We start from the raw sequence: 27,967 nt of genomic DNA, 5'->3' as shown, positions 1-27,967 counted from the left end.
GCTCCTTCCATTTATGCAAGCTTCCTCTCCATCCTCTAAGCCATTTCTGCCCTATAAAGCCTGAAAGCACTTAACGCACAGATCACGGCATCGAATGATATAAAAGGGATTAAAAATATACAATTTAAAAGGTTTAGGAAGCAAGTTTTCAATCTTAGAACAAAATTGGGAAGGAATTGTAAAATCAGGTAAATTGTATGAATAAGTGTGAAAATGGTGGCTAAAATCCACTCAATTAAGCACAAGATGTACCACAAAATAGTGGTGCATCAAATCTCCCCACACTCAAACATTAGCATGTCCTCATGCTAAGCTCAAGGAGATAGAAAGAATGAATAGGGAAAGCAAGACTCATGTAATGCAACCTATACATGTGAATGCAACTATATGATGAAATGTCTATACCTACTTGGTTAAGGAAATGAACAAGTTCTCCAAGACAAATAAAAATCAGATTCCACTAATTCAAATCATACAGTAAAGACTAGTAAACTTGCAAGAAGATAGCTCATGAAAGCAGGGAACATAGAGTCAACTATTGAACCCTCATTGGAAGTGTATATGCACTCTAATCACTCAAGTGTATAGGGTAATCCACTCTAGTCTCCTCCATTCATGCGCTCTAAAATTTGTTCTTCATGTAACCAATCAACAAGTATTTAGTGCACACATGCAAACATCATGAAGTCTTTTTCAAGGTTGTAATGGGGCTTAGGTAAGGGTGAGGATACATGTATGGCTAAGTGAGCTGAGAATTGAATCCTTGATTAACCTAAGTTCTCACCTAACGTATGCACATTCCCTGTGCTTCTAAAATCATGCCTAACTACTCATAGTCTCACTTTTGTGTTTTTCACCTACTCATGTATTTAAATGTTCTTCTATGTTATCTCATATGCATTGATCTTTTTATTGAATTTAACATTGAGGTGCTTTCATTCACCTAGATTTGGATTTTTTTAATGTAAAAATAAACATAACATTTCAATGCATATAGTTTTTTTTTGGTTTCATATGAGTAGGCACCCAAATTCTCTATATTTAATTAAAGTGAAAACACAACACATTCCCATTAACCCAGGTTTTCTACAATTCCCCACACTTAGTTGATACACCATCTCTATCTTAAGCTAACCAATGATTCAATTGGGGTAATTAATTATTTTTCTGCTTAAGGCTAGTGATGTGTAATATATAGAACAAATGGGGATTAAAAGGCTCAAAGTGGTAAACAAAGATAATTAGAATGGTAGGCCATTTGGGATAGTGAGCTAATAACAAATAATGGCCTCAATCATACATATGCATGAATACATTGAATACTGGACATATAGAGTGGAACAAACCATAGATTGCAATCATAGAGGAGAGAAAACACACAAAAATAAAAATTTATGGTTAGATAATATAACCATATAATTAAGCTCAAAATCTCACAGGTTGTGTGTTCTTAGCTATAAACCATGTTCCACATACAATCTTCAAACAAGTTTAACACAAATTTCTCAATTTAAATTAGTGAAATACTATAAAATAGGGTCTTGAAAAGAAATTTATTATTTTTCAACCAAGTAGAGCATCCATGCAAATATTTATTACTATGCAATCTAACCTATATAACAAAAGAAAAAAAAATAACCTACTAGTGTTAAGAAAGAGAACAGTTACCTCCAGAAGTCAGGTACTGACCGACCTCCCCACACTTAAAGCGTGGCACCGTCCTTGGTGCCATCAGTTAGGAACAAAGGGGGGCTGTTAACAACATCTCCACAGTCGGTGCTTGTTACGGTGCTCTATTCGCTTTGCCTGTCGGTCCAGCCGGTCCAACCTCTGTAGTATCTAAAGGAGTAGCTAATTGTTGACGGTGCTTGTGATGTGGGGGGGGGTGAAGGAATATCTCCGCCCGGATCTGCAATTCGGCTGGTAGTGGATGTTGGGGGTCTGATGTACTTTTGGTTGGGGACATACTGATCATCCTATGGAATCATGGACTTGGTGTCCCTAGCTCTGTAGAAAACTCCGGCTGCTGAGACTAGATCTAAAACCAAGGCGGAAAAAGGTAGGTTACCCACAATCTGTATATGTCCCATGGCCTGCCAGAGGTGTCTCGGTAGGTTGAGAGGCTCGTATGTAAGGATACACCAGATGAGAACCGCCATGTCTGCAGCAAAGGATGACTCATGAGTGCTTGGAAAGTCATAGTGGGACATGATCTGTGCCCACACTCGAACCTCCAAGGTAAATGTTGAAGCCAATATGCCCTTGGATCGGGATCGATGGTATCCATAGATCCATTTGCTGCCAGGTTGTGCTATAACTCTGAGGACGTCGTCCCAGTCAAACTGGTATGTCTGGCGCTTGAGAGAGGCTTCTTGGTATGCGTCTAATCCTTCTGGAATAGATGAAAGATCTAAAGCTCGCTGAATGGCCTCTTTAGATATGGGGACCTTCTTCTGACGGACATAGAAAGACTGCAGGGTTGGCATGTGAAAATTGGAGTAGAATTTAACTACCGATGAAAGATTGACCTGCCGTGGCTGTCTCCGTAAGAATCCCATTGTCTTCTTTCAATGTAGGGCTCTACCAAATCAACAATGTTGGTAGAGATGATACGAAGGTGCTCATTATTGTAGTTCCTTGCAGCCAGGATGGGGAACATTTGCTCACAGTAGCAGTTAGTGAACCGCGCAGTGTCTCTGGCCGGAAAGGCTTTCTCGGTTTCATTGACCTTGATGATCCTCTTGACTCGCTTTTTTGAGGGCTTTACTGATGTTGAGGATGGTTCCGTAGCTAGCGCTCTTTTTGTTCCTCTCCTCGCTGGTGGTTTGTTAGCGGCTTTCTCGTTACCTTTTTTAGTGGTCATCCTAAAAAAGGAAAAGAAAGGTACATGTAAGTCCAAGGGTTGGAGCAAGGAAGAGGACAGTACAAGTGATAATCTTGCCAAGGTAAAGAAGGATGTCGTTAACTCGCGACTTCATGTAATTAGGACATCAATGAAAATATAGCAAGATAGATGAAGGCAGTTAAATGCAAGATGTTTATTAGCATGCCGGCAAAGGCATGAGTAGGATAGATCAAGCATTAATTGTGAAAAATGTATTATCACTCGTAAAAAACTAACAATCATATTTGTATTGACAATTATATTTAATTAATAAAATATTATAAGGGTTTTGTGAAAAACAGGCATTAGAGTAGAAGAATAGAATATTTAAGAATGCATAATGCCATACGGGCTTTTTCACAAACACTTTGTGTGCATGTTTAATATGATAGGGAAAGAAATAAATCTAAACATGCAAGCAACCCAAAAAAACAATCAATATTAATTGTCAAATAACTCCTGAATAATCCACAAGCAATTATAGAAGAGAATAATCACCCAATTGGATTTCTAACACCAAGTAAAATAATGCAAAAAATAGATAATTAAGAAGAAGAAGAGAGGGAAAATATAAAGAAAGAACCTTGAGAAGAAGGTGATAAAGAGAGAAGTGATGGAGAATGTGAGGTGAAGAAAATATGAAGGAAGGGAAAAAAAGAAGAAAAGAGTAAAGAAAGAAGAAGAAGAATGGAGAATAAAGAAGAAAGAAAAAGAAAGAAAGAAAGAAAGAAGAAAGAAGTTAGGATTGGAATAAAAAAGATAAGAAATTTGGCGGCACAGGGATCTGTTGATGAAGCGCTGTCGACGCGCACGCGTGCTCCATGCGTACGCGTGAATCGTGTAATTGGCAAGGCGACGCGTAAGCGTCGGTCATGCGTACGCGTGATCGGGTTTGTGCAACTTGCGCGAAGGCAACCTCGGGCACGCACAACTCTCTGTTCACTTCAAGTTCTAACCCACAGTTGCATTACGATGCGTGCGTGTCAGGTACGCGCATGCGTGAGTGAGCAAAAAGTGATAACGACGCGCACGCGTCGTGGATGCGTTCGCGTGATGCATTTTGTGCCTTGAGCACAGTGCCAGCACCAGGCCAGCATAACTTTTGGCCAATACACCTTTTACATCAATTTTTTTGGTTTATGCATGCGCATCATTGACGCGTACGTGTGACATGCCAAAATCCCAAGTGACGTGTACGCGTGGGGTACGCGTACGCATGATGATGCTTGTGCGATCGGCACACTTTCTGCACTGCTCCCACGCAACTTTTTGCCACATTTTTTTAATACAATTATGCATATGCAAAAATGCAGACTATATGCAGAAATAATGAGAAGAGTCACTAAATAAAGCTAAAAAGAGAAAAGGGAACGATCATACCATGGTGGGTTGTCTCCCACCGAGCACTTTGCTTTAACGTCCTTAAGTTGGACGCTCCACAGGTTCAGTCGTCTGGTGATGGTGGATCTTCCAGGAGGAAGATTTCCAGTTCCTTCTTATTGTGTATCTTTTCACCATGATACAGTTTCAGGCGGTGACCATTAACCTTGAAGATCTTGAGGCTTGATGGATGGCGTATGTGAAAGATGCCATATGGTTCAGCCTTTTCTACCTTATAGGGACCGTCCCACCTAGTTCCCAGCTTGCCTGGCATATGTCTCAGCCTTGAGTTGTAAAGGAGAACTAACTCGCCAGGTCTGAACTCTGTGCATTTGATATTCTTGTCGTGCACAGCCTTCACCTTTTCCTTGTATAGTCTGGAGTTTTCATATGCTTCCAGGCGAAGGCTCTCTAATTCTTGTAGTTGCAGCTTCCTCTCCGCTCCGGCTATCTCTAGTCCCATGTTACACTCTCGTACCTCCCAAAAGGCTTTTTATTCTATCTCTACTAGGAGATGGCAGGCCTTTCGTAGACTAAGCGGAAGGGACTCATTCCGATCGGTGTCTTGTATGCTGTCCTATAAGCCCAAAGCGCATCTGCAAGCCGGGAACTCCAGTCCTTTCTATGAGGCTTGACGACCTTTTCCAGGATACGCTTTATCTCTCTGTTAGACACTTCTGCTTGTCCATTGGTTTGTGGATGGTAAGCTGTTGCTACTTTGTGAACAATCACATGTCTCTTCAATAAACCTGTTAGTCTCCTGTTGCAAAAGTGAGTGCCTTGATCGTTCACGATTGCTTGTGGTGATCCAAAGTGACAGATAATATTATTTCGAACAAAGGAAACAACGGTGTTAGCATCATCAGTACGGGTGGGAATAGCTTCCGCCCATATAAGAAACCATTAGAGTTTGGAAATGGACCCATGAAGTCAATACCCCAGACATCAAAAATTTCACAAAATAACATGGATTGTTGGGGCATTTTGTCCCCTCTTGGATATATTACCAAACTTCTAACATGGAGAGCAAGATTTACAGAAAATAGCTGCATCCCTAAATAGTGTGGGCCACTAGAATCCACAGTCTAAAATTTTTCTAGCTATTCTTTGATGACCGAAATGTCCACCACTTTCTGAAGAGTGGCAGGCCTCTAAAATAGACTGGAATTCTGACTGGGGCACACATCTCCTAATTATTTGGTCAGCACCACACCTCCATAAATATGGGTCATCCCATATATAATATTTGGACTCGCTTTTAAGCTTGTCCCTCTGATGCTTAGTGAAATTAGGAGGGAAAGTACGACTAACCAAATAATTTGCTATAAGTGTGTACCAAGGAACCACTTCAGATATTGCGTGAAAGTTATTAAATGGAAAATCATCATTGATAAGAGTGGTGTCATTTTTAATGTGCTCTAGGCAACTCAAGTGGTCAGCCACTAAATTCTGAGTACCACTTTTATCTTTAATTTCTAAATCAAATTCTTGCAGCAGCAATATCCAACGCATTAGCCTTGGCTTAGACTCCTTCTTAGACAGTAAATATTTTAAAGTTGCATGGTCTGAGTATACTACTACCTTAGCACCAAGTAAATAGGCTCAAAATTTATCCAAAGTAAAAACAATAGCCAGAAGCTCTTTTTCAGTAGTAGTATAATTAGATTGAGCAGTGTCTAAGGTCTTAGATGCATAAGCAATAACGAAAGGGTCCTTACCTTCGCGCTGAGCCAGCGCCGCTCCTATTGCATAATTGGAGGCGTCGCACATTATCTCAAATGGTTGACTCTAGTCAGGCCCTCTCACAATGGGGGCTTGGGTCAAAGTGGTCTTCAGCTTATCAAACACTTCCTTGCAGTCTGTACTTAGCTTGAACTCAACATCTTTCTGCAATAATCTGGATAAAGGCAGTGCTACCTTACTGAAATCCTTGATAAATTGCCGGTAGAAACCTGCGTGACCAAGAAACAAACGAACCTCCCTTACAGAAGAGGGGTAAGGTAAACTAGAAATAACGTCTATCTTTGCTAGATCAACTAAAATACCAGCATTAGAAACAACATGTCCTAGGACAATACCTTGTTTTACCATAAAATGACATTTTTCAAAATTTAATACAAGATTTGAACTAACACATTTTTCTAATACTCTAGCTAAACCATCCAAGCAAAGCTCAAATGAATCACCATAAACACAAAAGTCATCCATAAAAACTTCCATACAGTTCTCAAGAAAGTTTGAGAAAATACTCATCATGCATCTTTGAAACGTAGCCGGTGCATTACATAAACCAAAAGGCATTCTCTTATATGCATACGTTCCAAAGGGATATGTAAAAGTAGTCTTCTCCTGATCTTCAGGAACTATATGAATCTGAAAATATCCAGTGTAACCATCTAGAAAATAGTAGTGTGATTTACCTGATAAGCGATCAAGCATTTGATCAATGAAAGGGAGTGGGTAGTGATCCTTGCGAGTAGCTTGCTTGAGACGCCTGTAGTCAATACAGACTCTCCAGGAATTCTGCACTCTCTTTGCTATGAGTTCTCCATGTTCATTCTCTACTGTTGTGACACCAGACTTCTTGGGTACTACTTGTACTGGACTAACCCATTCGCTATCTGAGATTGGGTAGATGATATCAGCCTCAAGCACCCTGGTTACTTCCTTCTTGAACACCTCTAGAATGGTGGGGTTCAGCCGCCTTTGAGGTTGATGGACAGGCCTTGTTCCCTCTTCTAAAAATATCCAGTGCTCATAGACTTGAAGGCTGCTGCCTACTATATCTACCAAGCTCCACCCAATGGCCTTCTTGTATCTTCTTAGCACACTAAGCAACTGCTCCTCCTATTGGGAAGTAAGTTTCCTTGCAATGATAACTGGGAGCTTCTGATTATCCTCGAGGTAAGCATACTTGAGGTGGGGTGGAAGGGGCTTCAGCTCCACTTTCTGCTCATGACTAAGTTCTTGATCATCTGGAGCTAATTGTGGTGGCAAGGTATCTTCAGTAAGCTCAGAGAGTGTCCCCACACTTGCCTCTTGCTTCATAAGCATCTCTTCTGCATCCTCCTGGTGAACTTCAGCCACAGTCTCATCAATAATGTCACACCGGAAGATGGAGTGATCCTCCGATGGGTGCTTCATAGCTTCATCCAGGTTAAAGCTCACTGTTCTGCCATCTATCTCAAAAGAGTAAGTTCCTGAGAAGGCATCCAATTTGAACCTTGAAGTCTTTAGAAATGGCCTCCCAAGTAGGATGGATGATGGTCTTCCTGATTCATTAGGAGGCATCTCTAGAATGTAGAAATCAATAGGGAATGTGAGACCCTTAATGCTCAATAGTACGTCCTCAACAATTCCAGCCACCGAGATAATGCTCTTATCTGCCAAAACAAAACATGATGCCGTCCTTTTTAAGGGAGGGAGCCTCAGAGCATCATATACAGATAATGGCATAATACTCACACATGCACCTAAATCACACATGCAATCAGAGAACTGTACACCATCAATAATACAAGTAACCATGCATGGACCCGGATCTCCACAAATGGCACCCATTAAAGCAGAAATAGAGCTACCTCAAGGAATAGTTTCTAAATCATGTATTTTATCTTTATGCATACACAGATCCTTCAGAAATTTAGCATATTTAGGTACTTGGTGAATCACATAAAAAAGTAGAATGGTTACCTCAACCTTTTTGAAGATCTCCACCATCTTGTGGTCTAGCTCCATCTGCTTTCTGGGTTTCCTAACAAGGTGTGGAAATGGAATAGGAATGGCGCCACCGGTAGTGTCTGCGCCTCTTGGAGATTCATTCCTTGGTGGGGTTGGTTCTTGTTCAACCACATCTTATACTTCATCCTCTTCCTCAACATCCTCTACCTCCACAGTGCTTGCAACTGAAATGTATGCTTTTGAACTTGCCTCCCCATGACTCCTCTCTTGCAGTGTGGTCCCAGACCTCAAGGTAATGGCATTGATTCCTTCCTTGGGGTTAGGTAAAGATTGAGAAGGAAGTGCACTGGAGCTTGCAGGTTGGTTGTTGGAGGTGTTCGATGATCCAATCTGGGAGACGAGAGCTTGTATAGCGGAGGTTAAACCACTAATTTGACTTTCCATAGTCGTTTGTCTTTGTGAAAGAGATTGAAGCAACTCATCATTGGGAGAGGAAGGCGGGCCTTGCTGTTGGTTGTTTTGAGATCCCTGGTTTTGCCTTTGATGAGGTGCGCGGTAAGGCTGGTTCTAATTCTGCTGAGACCGGTTCTGCTGATTATTGTTGTTGTTCCATCTCTGATTTTCATCATTGTCTTTGCCTCCTTGGTTGTAGTTGTCCCTCCATCCTTGGTTGGAGTTACCTCTCTAGCCTTGGTTGGAGTTGTCTTGCCAACCTTAATTATAGTTCCCACCTTGGTTATAATTGCCGCCTTGCTGATAATATCCTTGATTTGGGCAGTCATAGAAGTTATGAGTGGCTGTCAAGGTGTTATCTTTCTGTTGGAGTTGTGGACATTCATCAGTGTAATGAGTATTGCACGCATATATTTCGCAAACTCTCTGAGGGGCCAACTGTTGATACTGCTGTTGTGGACGAGGCTGAGGTTGTTGTTGATTCAGATGTATCTGCTTCAGCAAGTTGGTCATCTCACATAGCGTCTGTGTGAGAGCAGTGTTCTCACTACTAGAGGAAACCTCTGCAACAGCCTTGGGATGTTTGTTCCTATGCCTAGCATTCCGAGTGGACTCAGCTAGGTCGCTGATCCGTTGCCACGCTTCATCCGCGGTCTTGTACTTTTTTAGAGAACCATTACTCGCACCATCCAATGTAGTCTTATCCTAAGGATTCATGCATTGTGTGAAGTAGCTGATCAACGCCAACTTGTCAATCATGTGGTGGGGGCATGCATCCAGAAGGTTCTTGAAGCGCTCCCAATAGTCATAAAGAGTTTCTGAATTGTCTTGAATAATGCAGGAAATTTCTTTCCTCAGTCTATCAGTATCTTCAGCTGGAAAGTATTTATCCAAGAATTCTATTCTGAGCGTATCCCAATTAGTAACAACTTTTTTAGGTTGAATGTAGTACCACTGATGCACCACTATTTCGTGGTACATCTTGTGCCTAATTGAGTGGATTTTATCCACTATTCTCACATTTATTCATAAAATTCACATGTTCTACGTTTGCCTTCCTGATTTTATGCTATGATTGAAAACTCGCTTCCGGAGCTTTGAATTTGTCAGATTTTAACTCCTCTATATACCATTCGATGCCGTGATCTGTGTGTTAAAGTGTTTCATGCTTTATAGGGCAAGAATGGCTTGGAGAATGGAATGGAAGCCCGCAAAAATGGAAGAAACACAAAGAAATAATGAAGCTGACCAGTGAGATATGACGTGCACGCCTGGCTCACGCGCATGCGTGACTTAGAGCAACCCACAGCGACGCGCACGCAAACTCAACGCGCGTGCGTGATTAGCACAAAGGACAAGCGATGCGTATGCCTGACTGACGCGTACGCGTGACTGACGCGTACGCGTGACTGACGCGTACGCGTGACTACGCGTACGCGTGACTAGGGATTTCACCAAAACGACACGCACGCGTGACCCACGCGTACGCGTGACATGCGCCACGTGCAGAAATTGCAGAAATCATTTCCGCTCTTTTTAGCCCAGTTCCAAGCCCAGAAAACACAGATTATAGGCTACAAAGTGGAGGAATCAGAGAGACACTTTTCATTATTCATAATTTTAGGTTTTAGATGTAGGTTTTAGAGAGAGAGGCTACCTCCTCTCTCTTGGTTTTAGAATTTAGGATTTCTCTTCTATTCTTATTGATTTTTCATTGTTACCACTTTGGTTTATGAACTCTTGATGATTAGATTGGTTTTCTATATTAATGCAATTAATTTTCCCATGATTGATTTATGCTATTGATTTGATGTTCTCAATTGGTTGTTTAGACCTATATTCTACTGCTACTTATCTATGCTTTTATATTATGCCCTCCAAGTGTTTGATAAAATACTTGGAAGGATGTTAGAGTAGATTTCTATATCCTTGGCTTTGGTTGAGTAATTAGAGACTTTTGAGTTATCAAACTCTTTTGTTTATTGATAATTGAAGGTTGCTAATTAACTTGAATTCCACTAACTCTAGTCTTTCCTTGGGAATTAACTAGGACTTGAGGATTCATATTGATTTATCCACTTGACTTACCTTCATAGTTAGAGGTTGACTAAGTGGGAGTAACGAGCAATTCTCATCACAATTGATAAGGATAATTAGGATAGGACTTCAAATTTTTATATCTTGCCAAGAGTTTTCTTAGCCATTGATTTAATCCCTTGCAATTTACTTTTCTTGTTTCATATCCAAAACCCCTAAAAATACACTTTTTCATAACCAATTATAAGCACACTTCCCTGCAATTCCTTGAGAGACGACCCGAGGTTTAAATACTTCGGTTATCAATCTTATTAGGGGTTTGTTACTTGTGACAACCAAACTTCTGTACGAAAGGATTCTTATTGGTTTAGAAGCTATACTTGCATCGAGAGCTTATTTGTGAATTTCTAAACCATCAAAAGTCCGCTGGTCAAAATGGCGCCGTTGCCAGGGAATTGCAAACGTGTACCTTATTATTGGTTATTGTAAATATTTGCTTTTTACCTGTTCTTAGTTTTTATTAGCTTTAGGACTTAGTTGCTTATTTTTATTAGTTTTTGTTTTTCTTTTCTACTATGACTTCTCACCCCTTTGGCTATGAGCGTGGTTATAATTATGTTGCAGGAAGAGGAGATTATAATGCCAACATGCACCATGGTTGGAACAATCAAAGATGGAAGGAGCCACAATGATTTGATCAACCCTCTTGGCAACAACCCCCTTCAATGTACTACAAGCAACAACCATTCTATGATGCATTCTAAGACAATGGTTTTCATGGACCTTTTTGTGACACTCAATACCCACCACAACACGTATGAACCCCCTCCTCAACATAGCTCTGAACCACCCTACTCACAAGCCCCTTTTCACCGTTCACCTTCACATGACCCTTATCATGATCCACCATACCAACTACCTTATAAGCCATATGAACCATATCTAGAACCACCCCAATTTCAACCCAATTACTCCTAAGAACCACCACCTCCATATACTCCATGTCCATATCCATCAATCCAAGAGCCTTATGATCCCAATTACGTTATCCAAGAGGAACAAGAGTCAAGGGAACGTCTCAAGGAGATACTGGATCAATTTCAAGCATCCGTTCATTAATTGGAGCGAGCAGTAGGTGATTTAGCCTCTCGGCATTTTGACACTCAAAGTGCTCCAATGGCTACATGTGGAGAATCAATAAAAGAGCGTAGCATGAAGGAGACACTAGAAACTCCAATGGACAATGAGGAATATACCTTTGTATTGGAACAAGTGGAGGAAACCATAATAGCTGAAGAAGAGGAAGTGGTTGAAGACTTAGGAGATGCAGAACCTCCATGGGAAAGTCAAGTCATAAAGCCTCCTTCGAAGACGTTTTAATTTGATGTTCAGAAGGGTGTACAACCTCCAAGGCATATCATGGTTGAAGACTTGGAGGAGGTTGATCATGAGATGGATTCAATCATTGATGAATCCTTATCTACAATTGAATCCTCTCCCATTGGACTTGACATGGAGATTAAAGAAGAAGAAGCACATCCTCCCATGCCCTTGGTGAGAAATAAAGAAGAGATCAAATTAGAAGAAAGCTACTAAGAGGAAGAGGTTGATATTGAAGAAGCTTGCAAAGGGGTGGAAGTTGTCAAGAGAGAACACACGGGAGTGGAGCTTGAAATCGCCTTGCCAAAGTTATTAGAGACCCTTCCCCCTAAGTCGCCATCATCCTTCCCAACATTCAAGTGGGTAAATTCATATCCCTTAGCTTTCACATTCCACTTGAATATGGTATACTTGAGACAGATGGTCAACTTAGAGCTCTCTGTGGCATTAAGAGTAAGAGGAAGATGGTTATTAGTGGTTGGAGTTGTCATGCAAGGTTCAATATGGTTGTATGCTCCAAGTGGAAATGCGAAGGTTGGTGTAGAGCTTGATTGAATGGGTCTAGGAAGTTGTTTGGCCGCTTTAGTGAGAATTCAAATTGCTTGCCACCCGATTGGGACAATGATGATCAACACAAAGACGAGTGCAACAGCAAGGTTTGTGACCCCAGAATTCATTCCAACAATCAATACTCTTGGGGCCTGGTCACTTGCTTTACATTGCTTGACGGCTGTATGCACCTAATTTGGGATCCCCGAGGTTACCGAAATTGCAAACACTGGTGGGGATTCTTGGAGGAGTTCAAGCATAAGCCACCATGACAGGGAGCTCATCCAATGTCCAACTTAAGGACAATAACTAAAACTGCTAGGTGGGAAACAACCCACCATGGTATGATCGTTCTTTTCTTTCTTCTAAGTTTTATTCTAGTGACTCTTCTCATTATTACTGCATATAGTCAGCATTTACATCTGCATAATTGCATTAAAAAAAGTGAACAGAAAGTTGCGCGGGAGCAGTGCAGAAAGTGTGCCAATCGCACAAGCATCATCACGCATACGCGTATTCCACGTGTACGCATCAATGACACGCACGCGTGACCCAGAAAAATTGACGTAAAAGGTATATTGGCCAAAAGTTGTGTTCACTTGGTGTTGGCACTGTGCCCGAGGCACAAAATGCATCACGCGTACGCGTCCCTGACGCGTGCGCGTTGTTTTCAAATTTTGCACTTCCACGGGTGCGTGTGCCTGGCGCACACGCATCATATGCCATTTTGGCACACATCCCAAAACGAACAGAGGGTTGTGCGTATGCCACGCTGCCCTCACGCGAGTAGCACAAACACGGTCACGCATATGCGTGACCGACCCCTACGTGTCGCCTCCCCATGTGTGCGACCCACACGTACGTGTGACGCACGCGTACGCATCGTACGCGAAACACAACCAGATCCCTGCGTCGCCACTTTTCATATCTTATCTTTCCAAATCCTAATTTTTTTCTTTTTCTTTCTTCTTTATTCTCCATTCTTTTTCTTCTTCTCTCTTTACTCTTTTCTCCTTCTTTCCTCCTTTCCCACTCTCTTCTCCTCCTCTCTCATCCTTATTCCCTTTCATTTTTTATATTTGTTACATTTGCATACTCACATTCATGGCATTTTGACTTCCTTGTTTCTTCTCCCTTTCTTTTCTATATTTTTTGTTTTTACATTGGTGTTAAATTTTTCTCACTCAACTGTTGCATATTTCTTGCATTATGTTGGGTGCTCCTTGACTTTTTTACTATTTAGTTGACATGCCCTGTGCTTCTATTTATTTCTCACTTACATGTTATAGCTACCATGTAATCGGGAATCTTATTTGGCATTAGCCCCCGCTTATGTTCTATTTGCTTTGATATCATTATTATAGGCTTAATTTTCTCTCTTTTTCTCTCCTTTTAGGCTGGCCACCAAAGAGGGGTACAAGAAGAGTCTACATGGGGCGAAGAATAAGTGCCTAGTGCACAATCTTTGGAGAAAAAAAAGCAACATTTGTAGTAACCCGTCCACTTATACATCTCTGCATGCACCGAGGATGGTGCAATCTTTAAGTGTGGGGAGGTCGATACCGATTTCTGTGGATTAGTTACTTTTCTTTTCAACACCATTGTTTAATTTTCTTTGTAGTTCATTGTTGCATTTGCATGTTTGATTGCATGTTTGTTTGATTTTTTGTGCATATTTTACCAATGCTTGGTTAAAGTAATGAGTTTATTTTCAAGACCCTTTTCACAATATTTCACTAATTTAAATTAAAAATTTGTGTTAAACTTGTTTGAAGCTTGTATTTGGAACATAGTTTATAGCTAAGAACACACAACCTGTGAGATTTGAGCTTAATTATATGGTTATATTATTTAGCCATAAATTTTTTATTCTTGTGTGTTTTCCTCTCTATGATTGTAATTTATGTTTTGTTCCATTTTATATGTCCATTGTTTAGTGTATTTACATGCTTGCATATGATTGATGCCATCATTTGTTGTTAGCTCACTTATCCCAAATAGCCTACCCTTTCATTCACCTTTGTTTGCCACCTTGAGCCTTTTAATCCCCGTTTGTTATATATTTTACCACATCACTAGTCTTAAGTGAAAAAACAATTAATTACCCCAAAGGAATCTTTGGTTAGCTTAAGTTAGAGATTATGTGTCAATTAAGTGTGGGGAACTGTGGGAACTTGGGTTGATGAAAGTATACAATGTTTCATTGACAAAATATTGGGAATTTAGGTACCTACTCATGCGAGACCAGAAAAATTAAAAACTCATGTGCATTGATATGTTATGTTTGAATCCAAAAAAAAAAAAGAGAAAGAAAAATAAAAAAATATTCAAATAATTAAGTAAATAAATGAATAAGGGGACAAAATTACCCCAATGTTAAGTTTAATAAACGATCAATACATATGTGATAAAATTAAGAAAAAGTTGATACATGAGTATGTAATGCAAAAGTGGGAATTTTGGGTAGCTAGGCATGATTTTAGAGTTACATAGAGTATGTATGTGTGTTAGATGAGAGCTTAGATTAATCAAAGATTCATATTCTAGCTCACTTGGCCACACATATACCCTCACCCTTACCTTAGCCCCATTACAACCTTGAAAAGACCTCATGATGTTTGCATTGGTATACTAAATACTTGTTGATTGGTTAGATGAGGAACAAAGTTTAGAAAGCATGACTAGAGAAGAGTAGAGTGAATTAACCCTAGACACTTGAGCGATTAGAGTACATATACACTACAAGTGAGGGTTCAATGCTTGATTCTATGTGTCCCGTTTTCATGAGCTATCTTCTTACAAGTTTAATTGTCTTTACTGTATGATTTGAATTAGTGAAATCCATTTTATATTTGTTCTTGAAGATTTATTTATTTTTCACCAAGTAGGTAAAAGAATTTTGCATGTAGTTTGATGAGCGGATAATTTATACGCTTTTTGGCATTGTTTTTAGGTAGTTTTTAGTAAGTTCAAGCTACTTTTAGAGATGTTTTCATTAGTTTTTATGATAAATTCACATTTCTGGACTTTACTATGAGTTTGTGTGTTTTTCTGTGATTTTAGGTAATTTCTGGCTGAAATTGAGGGACTTGAGCAAAACTCTGATAGGAGGCTGACAAAGGACTGCTGATGCTGTTGGAATCTGACCTCCCTGCACTCGAAATGGATTTTCTGGAGCTACAGAACTTCAAATGACGCGCTCTTAACGGCGTTGGAAAGTAGACATCTAGAGCTTTCCAGCAATATATAATAGTCCATACTTTATTCGGGAATTGATGACGTAAAGTGGCGCTCAACGCCAAGTACATGCTGCTGTCTGGAGTCAAACGCCAGAAACACGTCACGACCCGGAGTTGAACGCCCAAAACACGTTACAACTTGGAGTTCAACTCCAAGAGAAGCCTCAGCTCGTGGATAGATCAAGCTCAGCCCAAGCATACACCAAGTGGGCCCCGGAAGTGGATTTATGCATCAAAAACTTACTCATGTAAACCCTAGTAGCTAGTTTATTATAAATAGAACTTTTTACTAGTGTATTAGACATCTCTGGACGCCTAGTCCTTAGACCATGGGGGCTGGCCATTCGGCCATGCCTGAACCTTTCACTTATGTATTTTCAACGGTGTAGTTTCTACACACCATAGATTAAGGGTGTGGAGCTCTACTGTACCTCAAGTTTCAATACAATTACTATTATTTTCTATTCAATTCTCTTTTATTCTTATTCCAAGATATACGTTGCACTTCAACTTGATGAATGTGATGATCCGTGACACTCATCATCATTCTCACCTATGAACGCGCGTGACTGACAACCACTTCCGTTCTACTTTAGGTCGGGCGCATATCTCTTAGATTCCCCAACAGAATCTTCGTGGTATAAGATGGCGGCATTCATGGAAATCCGGAAAGTCTAACCTTGTCTGTGGTATTCCGAGTAGGATTCCGGGAATCTGGAAAGTCTAATCTTGTCTGTGGTATTCCGAGTAGGATTCTGGTATTGAATGACTATGACGAGCTTCAAACTCCTGAAGGATGGGCGTTAGTGACAGACGCAAAAGAATCAAGGGATTCTATTCCAACCTGATTGAGAATCGACAGATGATCAGCCGTGCTGTGACAGAGCATAGGACCATTTTCACTGAGAGGATGGGATGTAGCCATTGACAACGGTGATGCCCTACATACAGCTTGCCATGGAAAGGAGTAAGAAGAAATTGGATGAATGTAATAAGAAAGTAGAGATTCAAGAGGAGCACAACATCTCCATATGCCTATTTGAAATTCCCACCATGGAATTATATGAGTAACTATTTACTATTTTATTTTCTGTTTATTATTTATTTTCGAACTTATCATAAACCATTTAATCTGCCTAACTGAGATTTACAAGGTAACCATAGCTTGCTTCATACCAACAATCTCTGTGGGATCGACCCTTACTCACGTAAGGTATTACTTGGATGACCCAGTACACTTGCTGGTTAAGTTGAACGGAGTTGTGATCACACGTGCCATCACCAGGGATTATTAAGATCCCAATTCATCATACCATGATCTCTTTGGGGTATTTTTGATAGAGCCATTAAATAAATCTCATGCAAGTACAAAGAGACCAACTTTGAGGATCACAATTTCGTCTACCAAGTTTTTGGCGCCGTTGCCGGGGATTGTTCGAGTTTGGACAACTGACGGTTCATCTTGTTGCTCAGATTAGGTAATTTTCTTTTCAAAAACTTTTTCAAAATTTTTCTTTTTTGTTTTTCCAAAAATATTTTTGAAAAAAAAAATTAATAAAAATCCAAAAAAAAATTAGAAAATCATAAAAACCAAAAATATTGTGTTTCTTGTTTGAGTCTTGAGTCAATTTTTAAGTTTGGTGTAAATTGCATGCTTTAAAATTTTTTCTTGCATTTTTTCGAAAATTCCATGCATTCATAGTGTTCTTCATGATCTTCAAGTTGTTTTTGACAAGTTTTCTTGTTTGATCTTGATGTTTTCTTGTTTTGTGTCTTTTGTTGTTTTTCATGTGCATTTTTCGTTTGTTAGAGTCCATGCATTAAAGCTTTCTAAGTTTGGTGTCTTGCATGTTTTCTTTGCATAAAAAATTTTCAAAATTATGTTCTTGATGTTCATCATGATCTTCAAAGTGTTCTTGGTGTTCATCTTGACATTCATAGTGTTCTTGCATGCATCATGAGTTTTGATTCATAATTTTCATGTTGTGAGTCATTTTTGTTGTTTTTCTCCCTCTTCATCAAAAATTCAAAAATAAAAAAAATATCTTTTCTTTTTTTCTCTCCAAATTTTCGAAATTTTGGGTTGACTTGGTCAAAAATTTTTAAAATTAGTTGTTTCTAACAAGTCAAGTCAAATTTTCAATTTTAAAAATCTTATCTTTTTAAAATCTTTTTCAAAAATCATATCTTTTCCATTTTTCTCTTTATTTTTGAAAAATTTCAAAAATCTTTTTCAAAATATTTTCAAAATCTTTTTCTTATTTTTACATCATATTTTCGAAAATTAGCTAACAAGTAATGTGATTGATTCAAAAATTTGAAGTTTGTTACTTTCTTGTTAAGAAAGATTCAATCTTTAAATTCTAGAATTTTATCTTTTAGTTTCTTGTTAGTCAAGTAATTAATTTTAATTTTTAAAATTAAATCTTTTTTCAAAATATCTTTTTCTTAAAAATCTTATCTTTTATCTTATCTTTTTTTTAAATGTTATCTTTTTCAAAATTTGATTTTAATATCTTTTTCAACTAACTATTTGACTTTTTGTTGTTTCTTATCTTTTTCAAAACCAACTAACTACCTATCCCTCTCTAATTTTCGAAAACATCTCATCCTTTTTCAAAAATTCTTTCTAATTAATTAATTGTTTTAAATTTTAATTTTAATCTTATCTTATCTTTAATTTTCGAAAATACTAACCTCTTTTTCAAAATTATTTTCGAAATTCTCCCTCTCTTTGCTTATTCTATTTAATTATTTATTTACTAACACTTCTCTTCATCTCTTATCACCTCCCTTATCCTTACTCTTTATACAGACTATTCATTCTTCTTCACTCTTCCCCCCTTTCTTCTTCTACTAACATAAAGGAATCTCTATACTGTGACATAGAGGATTTCTCTTCTTTTCCTGTTTTTTTTTCTTTCATATGAGCAGGAACAAGGACAAGAGCACTCTTGTTAAAGCTAATCCTGAACCTGAAAGGACTCTGAAGAGGAAACTAAGAGAAGCTAAATTACAACAATCCAGAAGTAACCTGTCAGAAATTTTTGAACAAGAGAAGGAGATGGCAGCCGAACCCAACAACAATAATGCAAGGAGAATGCTTGGTGACTTCACAAAACCAACGTCCAAATTTGATGGAAGAAGCATCTCCATTCCTGCCATTGGAGCCAATAATTTTGAGCTTAAGCCTCAACTAGTTGCTTTAATGCAACAGAACTGCAAGTTTTATGGACTTCCATCTGAAGATCCTTACCAGTTTTTAACTGAGTTCTTGCAGATTTGTGAGACTGTTAAGACGAATGGAGTAGATCCTGAAGTCTACAGGCTCATGCTTTTCCCTTTTGCTGTAAGAGACAGAGCTAGAATATGGTTGGATTCACAACCTAAGGATAGCCTGGACTCCTGGGATAAGCTGGTCACGGCTTTCTTGGATAAATTCTTTCCTCCTCAAAAGCTGAGCAAGCTTAGAGTGGATGTTCAGACCTTTAAACAAAAAGATGGTGAATCCCTCTATGAAGCTTGGGAAAGATACAAGCAGTTGACCAAAAGGTGTCCATCTAACATGTTTTCAGAATGGACCATATTAGATATATTCTATTATGGTCTATCTGAGTTTTCGAAAATATCATTGGACCATTCTGCAGGTGGATCTATTCACCTAAAGAAAACGCCTGAAGAGGCTCAAGAACTCATTGACATGGTTGCAAATAACCAATTCATGTACACTTCTGAGAGGAATTCCGTGAATAATGGGACGCCTCAGAGGAAGGGAGTTCTTGAAATTGATGCTCTGAATTCGATATTGGCTCAGAACAAAGTGTTGACTCAGCAAGTTAACATGATTTCTCACAGTCTGAATGGATGGCAAAATGCATCCAACAGTACTAAAGAGGCAGCTTCTGAAGAAGCTTATGATCCTGAAAATCCTGCAATGGCAGAGGTCAATTACATGGGTGAACCTTATGGAAACACCTATAATTCATCATGGAGAAAGCATCTAAATTTCTCATGGAAGGATCAACAAAAGCCTCAACAAGGCTTTAACAATGGTGGACGCAATAGGCTGAGCAATAGCAAGCCTTTTCCATCATCTTCTCAGCAACAGACAGAGAATTCTGAATAAAGCTCTTCTAATTTAGCAAATTTAGTCTCTGATCTGTCAAAGGCCACTTTAAGTTTCATGAGTGAAACAAGGTCCTCCATTAGAAATTTGGAGGCACAAGTGGGCCAGCTGAGTAAGAAAGTCATTGAAATTCCTCCCAGTATTCTCCCAAGCAATACAGAAAAAAATCCAAAAGGATAGTGCAAGGCCATTGATGTGATCAATATGGCCGAATGCACAAGGAAGGAGAAGGACGAAAATCCTAGTGAGGAAGACCTCCTGGGACGTCCCTCAAGCAAGAAGGAGTTTCCTATTAAGGATCCAAAGGAATCTGAGGCTCATATAGAGACCATAGAGATTCCATTAAATCTCCTTCTGCCATTCATGAGCTCTGAAGACTATTCTTCCTCAGAAGAGGATGAAGATGTGACTGGAGAGCAAGTTGCTCAATATTTAGGAGCTATCATGAAGCTGAATGCCAAGTTGTTTGGTAATGAGACTTGGGAAAGTGAACCTCTCTTGCTCATTAATGAACTAGATACCTGGATTCAGCAAATTTTACCTCAAAAGAGACAAGATCCTGGCAAGTTCTTAATACCTTGTACCATAGGAACCATGACCTTTGAAAAAGCTCTATGTGATTTGGGGTCAGGGATAAATCTTATGCCACTCTCTGTAATGGAGAAGCTGGGGATCATTGAGGTACAACCTGCCTTGTTCTCATTACAATTGACAGACAAGTCATTGAGACAAGCTTATGGAATAGTAGAGGACGTGTTAGTAAAGGTTGAAGGCCTTTACATCCCTGCTGATTTCATAATCTTAGACACTAGGAAGGAAGAGGATGAATGCATCATCCTTGGAAGACCTTTCCTAGCTACAGCAGGAGCTGTGATAGATGTCAACAGAGGTGAATTAGTCCTTCAATTGAATGGGGACTACCTTGTGTTTAAGGCACATGGCCATCCCTCTGTGACAAAAGAGAGTAAGCATGAAGAGCTTCTCTCAGTTCAGAGTCAAGAAGAGCCCCCACAGTCAAACTCTAAGTTTGGTGTTGGGAGGCCACAACCAAACACTAAGTTTGGTGTTAAGACCCCATATCCAAACTCTAAGTTTGGTGTTGGGACTATGCAACATTGACCTGATCACCTTGTGGCTCCATGAGAGCCCACTGTCAAGCTATTGACATTAAAGAAGCGCTTGTTGGGAGGAAACCCAATTTTTATTTATCTAATTTTAATTTTATTTTATTGTTATTTTGTGTTTTATTAGGTACATGATCATGTGGAGTCACGAAAAAAAATATAAAAATTAAAAACAGAATCAAAAACAGCAGAAGAAAAATCACACCCTGGAGGAAGGACAGACTAGCGTTCAACGCTAGTAAGGAGCATCTGGCTAGCGTTCAACGCCAGAACAGAGCATGAATCTGGCGCTGAACGCCAGAAACAAGCAACATTCTGGCGTTTGAATGCCAGGAATGTGCCTTGAGGAAAGCTAGCGCTGAACGCCAGTAACAAGCATAGAATTGGCGCTCAACGCTAGAAACATGCTACACATGGGCGTTGAACGCCCAGAGTGTGCATCATCTCGGCGTTTAAATGCCAGAATGGTATGCTAAGGCATTTTACATGCCTAATTGGTGCAGGGATGTAAATCCTTGACACCTCAGGATCTGTGGACCCCACAGGATCATCTCAGGATCTGTGGACCCCACAGGATCCCCACCTACCTCTACTCATCTTCTTAACATTCTCTCCAATAAACAATCTCTCTTCCCCATCACCTCTTCACCACTCACATCCATCCATCCTTCCCACCCAAACCCACCCTACATGGCCGAAACACAACCATCTCTCCCTCTCCTCCATATCTTCTTCTCCTTCTTCTATTCTTTCTTCTTTCGCTTGAGGGCGAGCAACATTTTAAGTTTGGTGTGATAAAAGCATAGCTTTTTTTTGCTTTTCCATTACCATTAATGGCACCTAAGGCCAGAGAAACCTCAAAAAAAAAAAAAGAGAGAGAGAAAAGAAAGAGAAGAGAAAAGAGAAGACAAAAGCTTCCACCTCTGAGTCATGGGAGATAGAGATATTCATCTCAAGGGTCCATAACTTAGTAGAAGAGCATTTGACTGCACATCAAGAGAGCATGAGAAATTCCCTCATCAAGAGATCTCTGAGATACCCCAGGGGATAAATTGTCCTCCACACAATTATTGGGAGCAACTAAGGATAGGAGCACCAAAATTACTAGGGATCATGCAACAGAAGCAAGGAAGAGACATAAAGGAGCTCAAAAAGCACCATTGGTCCTTCAAGAAGAAGACGCCACTAAGGTGGATTCATTCCTTGTTCTTATTTCTCTCTGCTTTTCGGTTTTTATGTTGTGTTCATTTATGTTTTGTGTCTCTACTTCATGATCATTAGTGTTTAGTAACTATGTCTTAAAGTTATGAATAATTCCATTAATCATTCACCTTTCTTAAATGAAAAATGTTTTTAATTCAAAAGAACAAGAAGTACATGAATTTCAAACTTATCCTTGAATTTATTTTAATTATGTTGATGTGGTGACAATACTTTTTGTTCTCTGAATGAATGCTTGAACAGTGCATATTTTTGATCTTGTTGTTTATGAATGTTAAAACTGTTGGCTCTTAAAAGAATGATGAACAAAGAAAAATGTTATTGATGATCTGAAAAATCATGAAATTGATTCTTGAAGTAAGAAAAAGCAGTGAAAAAGCAAAAGAGTATGCTTAAGAGCTCTGGACACCACTAACTGGGGACTCTAGCAAAGCTGAGTCACAATCTGAAAAGGTTCACCCAGTTATGTGTCTGTGGCATTTATGTATCCGGTGGTAATACTGGAAAACAAAGTGCTTAGGGCCACGGCCAAGACTCATAAGTAGCTGTGTTCAAGAATCAACATGCTTAACTAGGAAAGTCAATAACACTATCCGAAATTCTAAGTTCCTAGAGAAGCCAATAATTCTGAACTTCAAAGGAAAAAGTGAGATGCCAAAACTGTTCAGAAGCAAAAAGCTACAAGTCCTGCTCATCTAATTATAATTAATATTCATTGATATTCTGGAATTTATAGTATATTCTCTTCTTTTTATCCTATTTGATTTTCAGTTACTTGAGGACAAGCAACAATTTAAGTTTGGTGTTGTGATGAGCGGATAATTTATACGCTTTTTGGCATTATTTTTAGGTAGTTTTTAGTAAGTTAAAGCTACTTTTAGGGATGTTTTCATTAGTTTTTATGTTAAATTCACATTTCTGGACTTTACTATGAGTTTGTGTGTTTTTCTGTGATTTCAGGTAATTTCTGGCTGAAATTGAGGGACTTGAGCAAAACTCTGATAGGAGGCTGACAAAGGACTGCTGATGCTGTTGGAATCTGACCTTCCTACACTCGAAATGAATTTTCTGGGGCTACAGAACTCCAAATGGCGCGCTCTCAACAGCGTTGGAAAGTAGACATCTAGATCTTTCCAGAAATATATAATAGTCCATACTTTATTCGGGAATTGACGACTTAAAGTGGCGCTCAATGCCAAGTACATGCTGCTATCTGGAGTCAAACGCCAGAAACACGTCACGACCCGGAGTTGAACGCCCAAAACACGTTACAACTTGGCGTTCAACTCCAAGAGAAGCCTCAGCTCGTGGATAGATCAAGCTCAGCCCAAGCATACACCAAGTGGGCCCCGGAAGTGGATTTATACATCAAAAACTTACTCATGTAAACCCTAGTAGCTAGTTTACTATAAATAGAACTTTTTACTAGTGTATTAGACATCTCTGGATGCCTAGTCCTTAGACCAAGGGGGCTGGCCATTCGGCCATGCCTGAACCTTTCACTTATATATTTTCAACGGTGTAGTTTCTACACACCATAGATTAAGGGTGTGGAGCTCTGCTGTACCTCAAGTTTCAATACAATTACTATTATTTTCTATTCAATTCTCTTTTATTCTTATTCCAAGATATACGTTGCACTTCAACTTGATGAATGTGATGATCCGTGACACTCATCATCATTCTCACCTATGAACGCGTGTGACTGACAACCACTTCCGTTCTACTTTAGGCCGGGCGCATATCTCTTAGATTCCCCAACAGAATCTTCATGGTATAAGATGGCGGCATTCATGGGAATCCAGAAAGTCTAACGTTGTCTGTGGTATTCCGAGTAGGATTCTGGGAATCTGGAAAGTCTAACCTTGTCTGTGGTATTCCGAGTAGGATTCTGGTATTGAATGACTGTGACGAGCTTCAAACTCCTGAAGGCTGGGCGTTAGTGACAGACGCAAAAGAATCAAGGGATTCTATTCCAACCTGATTGAGAATCGACAGATGATTAGCCGTGCTGTGACAGAGCATAGGACCATTTTCAATGAGAGGATGGGATGTAGCCATTGACAACGGTGATGCCCTACATACAGCTTGCCATAGAAAGGAGTAAGAAGAAATTGGATGAATGTAATAAGAAAGTAGAGATTCAAGAGGAGCATAGCATCTCCATATGCCTATCTGAAATTCCCACCATGGAATTATATGAGTAACTATTTACTATTTTATTTTCTATTTATTATTTATTTTCGAACTTATCATAAACAATTTAATCTGCCTAATTGAGATTTACAAGGTAACCATAGCTTGCTTTATACCAACAATCTCTGTGGGATCGACCCTTACTCACGTAAGGTATTACTTGGATGACCCAGTACACTTGCTGGTTAAGTTGAATGGAGTTGTGATCACACGTGCCATCACCAGGGATTATTAAGATCCTAATTCATCATACCATGATCTCTTTGGGGTATTTTTAATAGAGCCATTAAATAAATCTCATGCAAGTACAAAGAGACCAACTTTGAGGATCACAATTTCGTCCACCATAGTTGCATTCACATAGATAGGTTACATTTCATACTCTCTATCATCCCTCTTCACTCTCATAATTCCTCTTGAGCTTAGCATGAGGACATGCTAATATTTAAGTGTGGGGAGATTTGATGCACCACTATTTCGTGGTACATCTTGTGCCTAATTGAGTGGATTTTATCCACTATTCTCACACTTATTCATAAAATTCACATGTTCTACGTTTGCCTTCCTGATTTTATGCTATGATTGAAAACTCGCTTCCAGAGCTTTTAATTTGTCAGATTTTAACACCTCTATATACCATTCGATGTCATGATCTGTGTGTTAAAGTGTTTCAGGCTTTATATGGCAAGAATGGCTTGGAGAATAGAAAGGAAGCCTGCAAAATTGGAAGGAACACAAAGAAATAATGGAGCTAACCAGCGAGACATGACGTGCACGCGTGACTTAGAGCATCCCAAGCGACGCGCACGCACACTCGATGCGTGCACATGATTAGCACAAATGACAAGTGACGCGTACGCATGACTAGGGATTTCAACAAAACAACGCGCACGCGTGACCCACGCGTATGCGTGATATTCGCCACATGCAGAAATTGCAGAAATCATTCCAAGCGATTTCTCAGCTCCTTTTGGCCTAGTTTCAGGCCCAGAAAACACAGATTATAGGCTACAAAGTGGAGGAATCAGAGAGACACTCATCATTATTCATAATTTTAGGTTTTAAATGTAGTTTTTAGAGAGAGAGGCTCCCTCATCTCTCTAGGTTTTAGAATTTAGGATTTTTCTTCTACTCTTATTGATTTCTCATTGTTACCACTTTAGTTTATGAACTTTTGATGATTAGATTGGTTTTCTATATTAATGCAATTACTTTTCCCATGATTGATTTATGCTATTGATTTGATGTTCTCAATTGGTTGTTTAGACCTATACTCTACTGCTACTTATCTATGCTTTTATGTTATGCCCTCTAAGTGTTTGATAAAATGCTTGGAAGGATGTTAGAGTAGATTTCTATATCCTTGGCTTTGGTTAAGTAATTAGAGACTCTTGAGTTATCAAACTCTTTTGTTGATTGATAATTGAAGGTTGCTAATTAACTTGAATTCCACTAACTCTAGTCTTTCCTTGGGAATTAACTAAGACCTGAGGATTCATATTGATTTATCCACTTGACTTACCTTCATAGTTAGAAGTTGACTAAGTGGGAGCAACGAGCAATTCTCATCACAATTGATAAGGATAATTAGGATATGACTTCTAATTTTCATACCTTGCCAAGAGTTTTCTTAGCCATTGATTTAATCCCTTGCAATTTACTTTTCTTGTTTCATATCCAAAACCCCCCAAAAATACACTTTTTCATAATCAATTATAAGCACACTTTCCTACAATTCCTTGAGAGACGACCCGAGGTTTAAATACTTTGGTTATTAATCTTATTAGGGGTTTGTTACTTGTGACAACCAAACTTTTGTACAAAAGGATTTTTGTTAGTTTAGAAGTTATACTTGCAATGAGAGCTTATTTGTGAATTTCTAAACCATCAAAAGTCTGCTCGTCAACCACTCCCTCGTCTTTCCTTCGAGAGAAAATGGGAAGGTGGATAGTAGAATAGTAGACTCATCTACACCATGACGCCTAATAGTAGAGCAGCCTGTCTGAAAATCTCTGAGGTGCTTGAGAGGCTCTTGAGCAGCTAAACAATGAAATTAGGCAATAGATTGAGTAGCCCAGTTTTCAGTTTAACATCTGCACCCAGATTTGGATGACGCGCTTGGAAAGGTGGCAGTGTAAAGTCCGGGGCTCCTGCTTCTTGGAGAGTAACTGTTCGGGGTGCCGCCATGTTATCTGCACGTAGATCAATGACGAGCAGATTTTTTTTGTTAGTAAAGAATTTCACAAATAAATTTTCGTTGAAAGTATAGCTTCTAAACCAACAAAGAATCCTTTCGTATAAAAACTTGGTTGTCACTTAAGCAAACCCAATAAAAATAATAATTGAAGTATTTAAAGCCCGGGCCGTCTCTCAAGGAATTGCAGGGAAGTGTGTTACCATTGGTTATGGGTTTTTCTGAGAATTTTTGGAGTGAGGAATGATAATATAATTAATTATAATTTAAAGCAGGGAAAATTGAGATAAAAAGCCTTGGCTAGGAGGAGATTAATCGGAAGTTCTATCCTTGTTGAATTTCCCAAGATTAATAGTAATAGGTCGTTGTTTCTACTAGGTTAACCTTCAACGAATGATGAAAAGTTAAGTAAGTTGGGAGCCAACTTCTATTCCAAGTCCTAATCCTCTCCCTTGGGAAGGATTAGTGTTTGTGACTAGAGAGCCAGCCAACAATAAACCCAATTACAATTTAACTCTTGAGTCTTCCAACTCAAGGGTCTCTTAATATTAATCAATTCCAAAGCCAAGTTAAAAGTCTACTCCATTGACATGGATGCCAATTCCGCATTTATGAAAAGGGAGTAGAAAGAAGACATGATAATTGGAATGGATTAAATAGAACAATACGATAATATTAATATCCAATTATAACTCTGAACAGGGTAAATGGAAAATAAAAGAGTAAAGGAATAGGAAACAAACTAGAATGATAAAAACTTCAACGGAGTTAGTAACTCCTTCAATATCCAACTCAAAAGCATAAAACTAGGAATCCTGAAACCTAGAAAGAGGAGAGAGCCTCTCTCCCTAGAATCTATATCTAAAACCTAAAATTATGTGAATAAAAAGTGTCTCCATGATTCCTTCACTCTGCAGCCTCTAATCTGTGTTTTCTGGGCCGAGAACCGGGTCAAAAACAACCCAGAAATCGCTGGGGACAATTTCTGGGTCGCTGGATTCTCGTGCATGCGATGCGTGCACATGATTCACGCGTGCGCGTTGCCTAGCTATACGTCCATGATGAGCGGATAATTTATACGCTTTTTGGCATTGTTTTTAGTATGTTTCTAGTAGGATTTAGTTAGTTTTTAGTATATTTTTATTAGTTTTTAGTTAAAATTCACTTTTCTGGACTTTACTATGAGTTTGTGTGTTTTTCTGTGATTTCAGGTATTTTCTGGCTGAAATTGAGGGACCTGAGCAAAAATCTGATCCAGAGGCTGAAAAGGACTGCAGATGCTGTTGGATTCTGACCTCCCTGCACTCGAAGTGGATTTTCTGGAGCTATAGAAACCCAATTGGCGCGCTCTCAACGGCGTTGGAAAGTAGACATCCTGGGCTTTCCAGCAATATATAATAGTCCATACTTTGCCCAAGATTTGATGGCCCAAACCGGCGTTCAAAGTCACCTTCAGATTTCCCAGCGTTAAACGCCGGAACTGGCACCAAAATGGGAGTTAAA

General features: G+C 39.2%; 1 protein-coding gene and 2 non-coding genes across 3 annotated transcripts; 1 reads left to right on the top strand and 2 right to left on the bottom strand.

Annotated features, from left to right (window-relative positions):
* Positions 1–4,328: 4,328 nt before the first annotated feature.
* Positions 4,329–4,727, bottom strand: LOC130934111 (uncharacterized). The gene has a single exon (XM_057863700.1). The coding sequence runs from the start codon at positions 4,725–4,727 to the stop codon at positions 4,329–4,331; it is 399 nt and encodes a 132-aa protein (XP_057719683.1).
* A 4,424-nt stretch (positions 4,728–9,151) lies between these two features.
* Positions 9,152–9,259, top strand: LOC130937841 (small nucleolar RNA R71). Its single transcript, XR_009069036.1, has one exon. It is a non-coding gene; the product is annotated as a small nucleolar RNA R71 (small nucleolar RNA).
* Positions 9,260–19,066: 9,807 nt separating this feature from the next.
* LOC130937266 (small nucleolar RNA R71) lies at positions 19,067–19,170 on the bottom strand. The gene has a single exon (XR_009068490.1). It is a non-coding gene; the product is annotated as a small nucleolar RNA R71 (small nucleolar RNA).
* Positions 19,171–27,967: the final 8,797 nt, after the last annotated feature.

This window comes from Arachis stenosperma, chromosome 6 (assembly GCF_014773155.1).
Source record: "Arachis stenosperma cultivar V10309 chromosome 6, arast.V10309.gnm1.PFL2, whole genome shotgun sequence".
Lineage (NCBI taxonomy): Eukaryota > Viridiplantae > Streptophyta > Magnoliopsida > Fabales > Fabaceae > Arachis > Arachis stenosperma.
The sequence above is the reverse complement of the archived record's forward strand: the minus strand, read 5'-3'. Positions and strand labels throughout refer to the sequence as shown.

Coding starts and splice junctions, on each gene's coding strand:
- LOC130934111 (XM_057863700.1), bottom strand. CDS start 4,727: ATGGGACTAGAGATAGCCGGAGCGGAGAGGAAGCTGCAACTACAAGAA.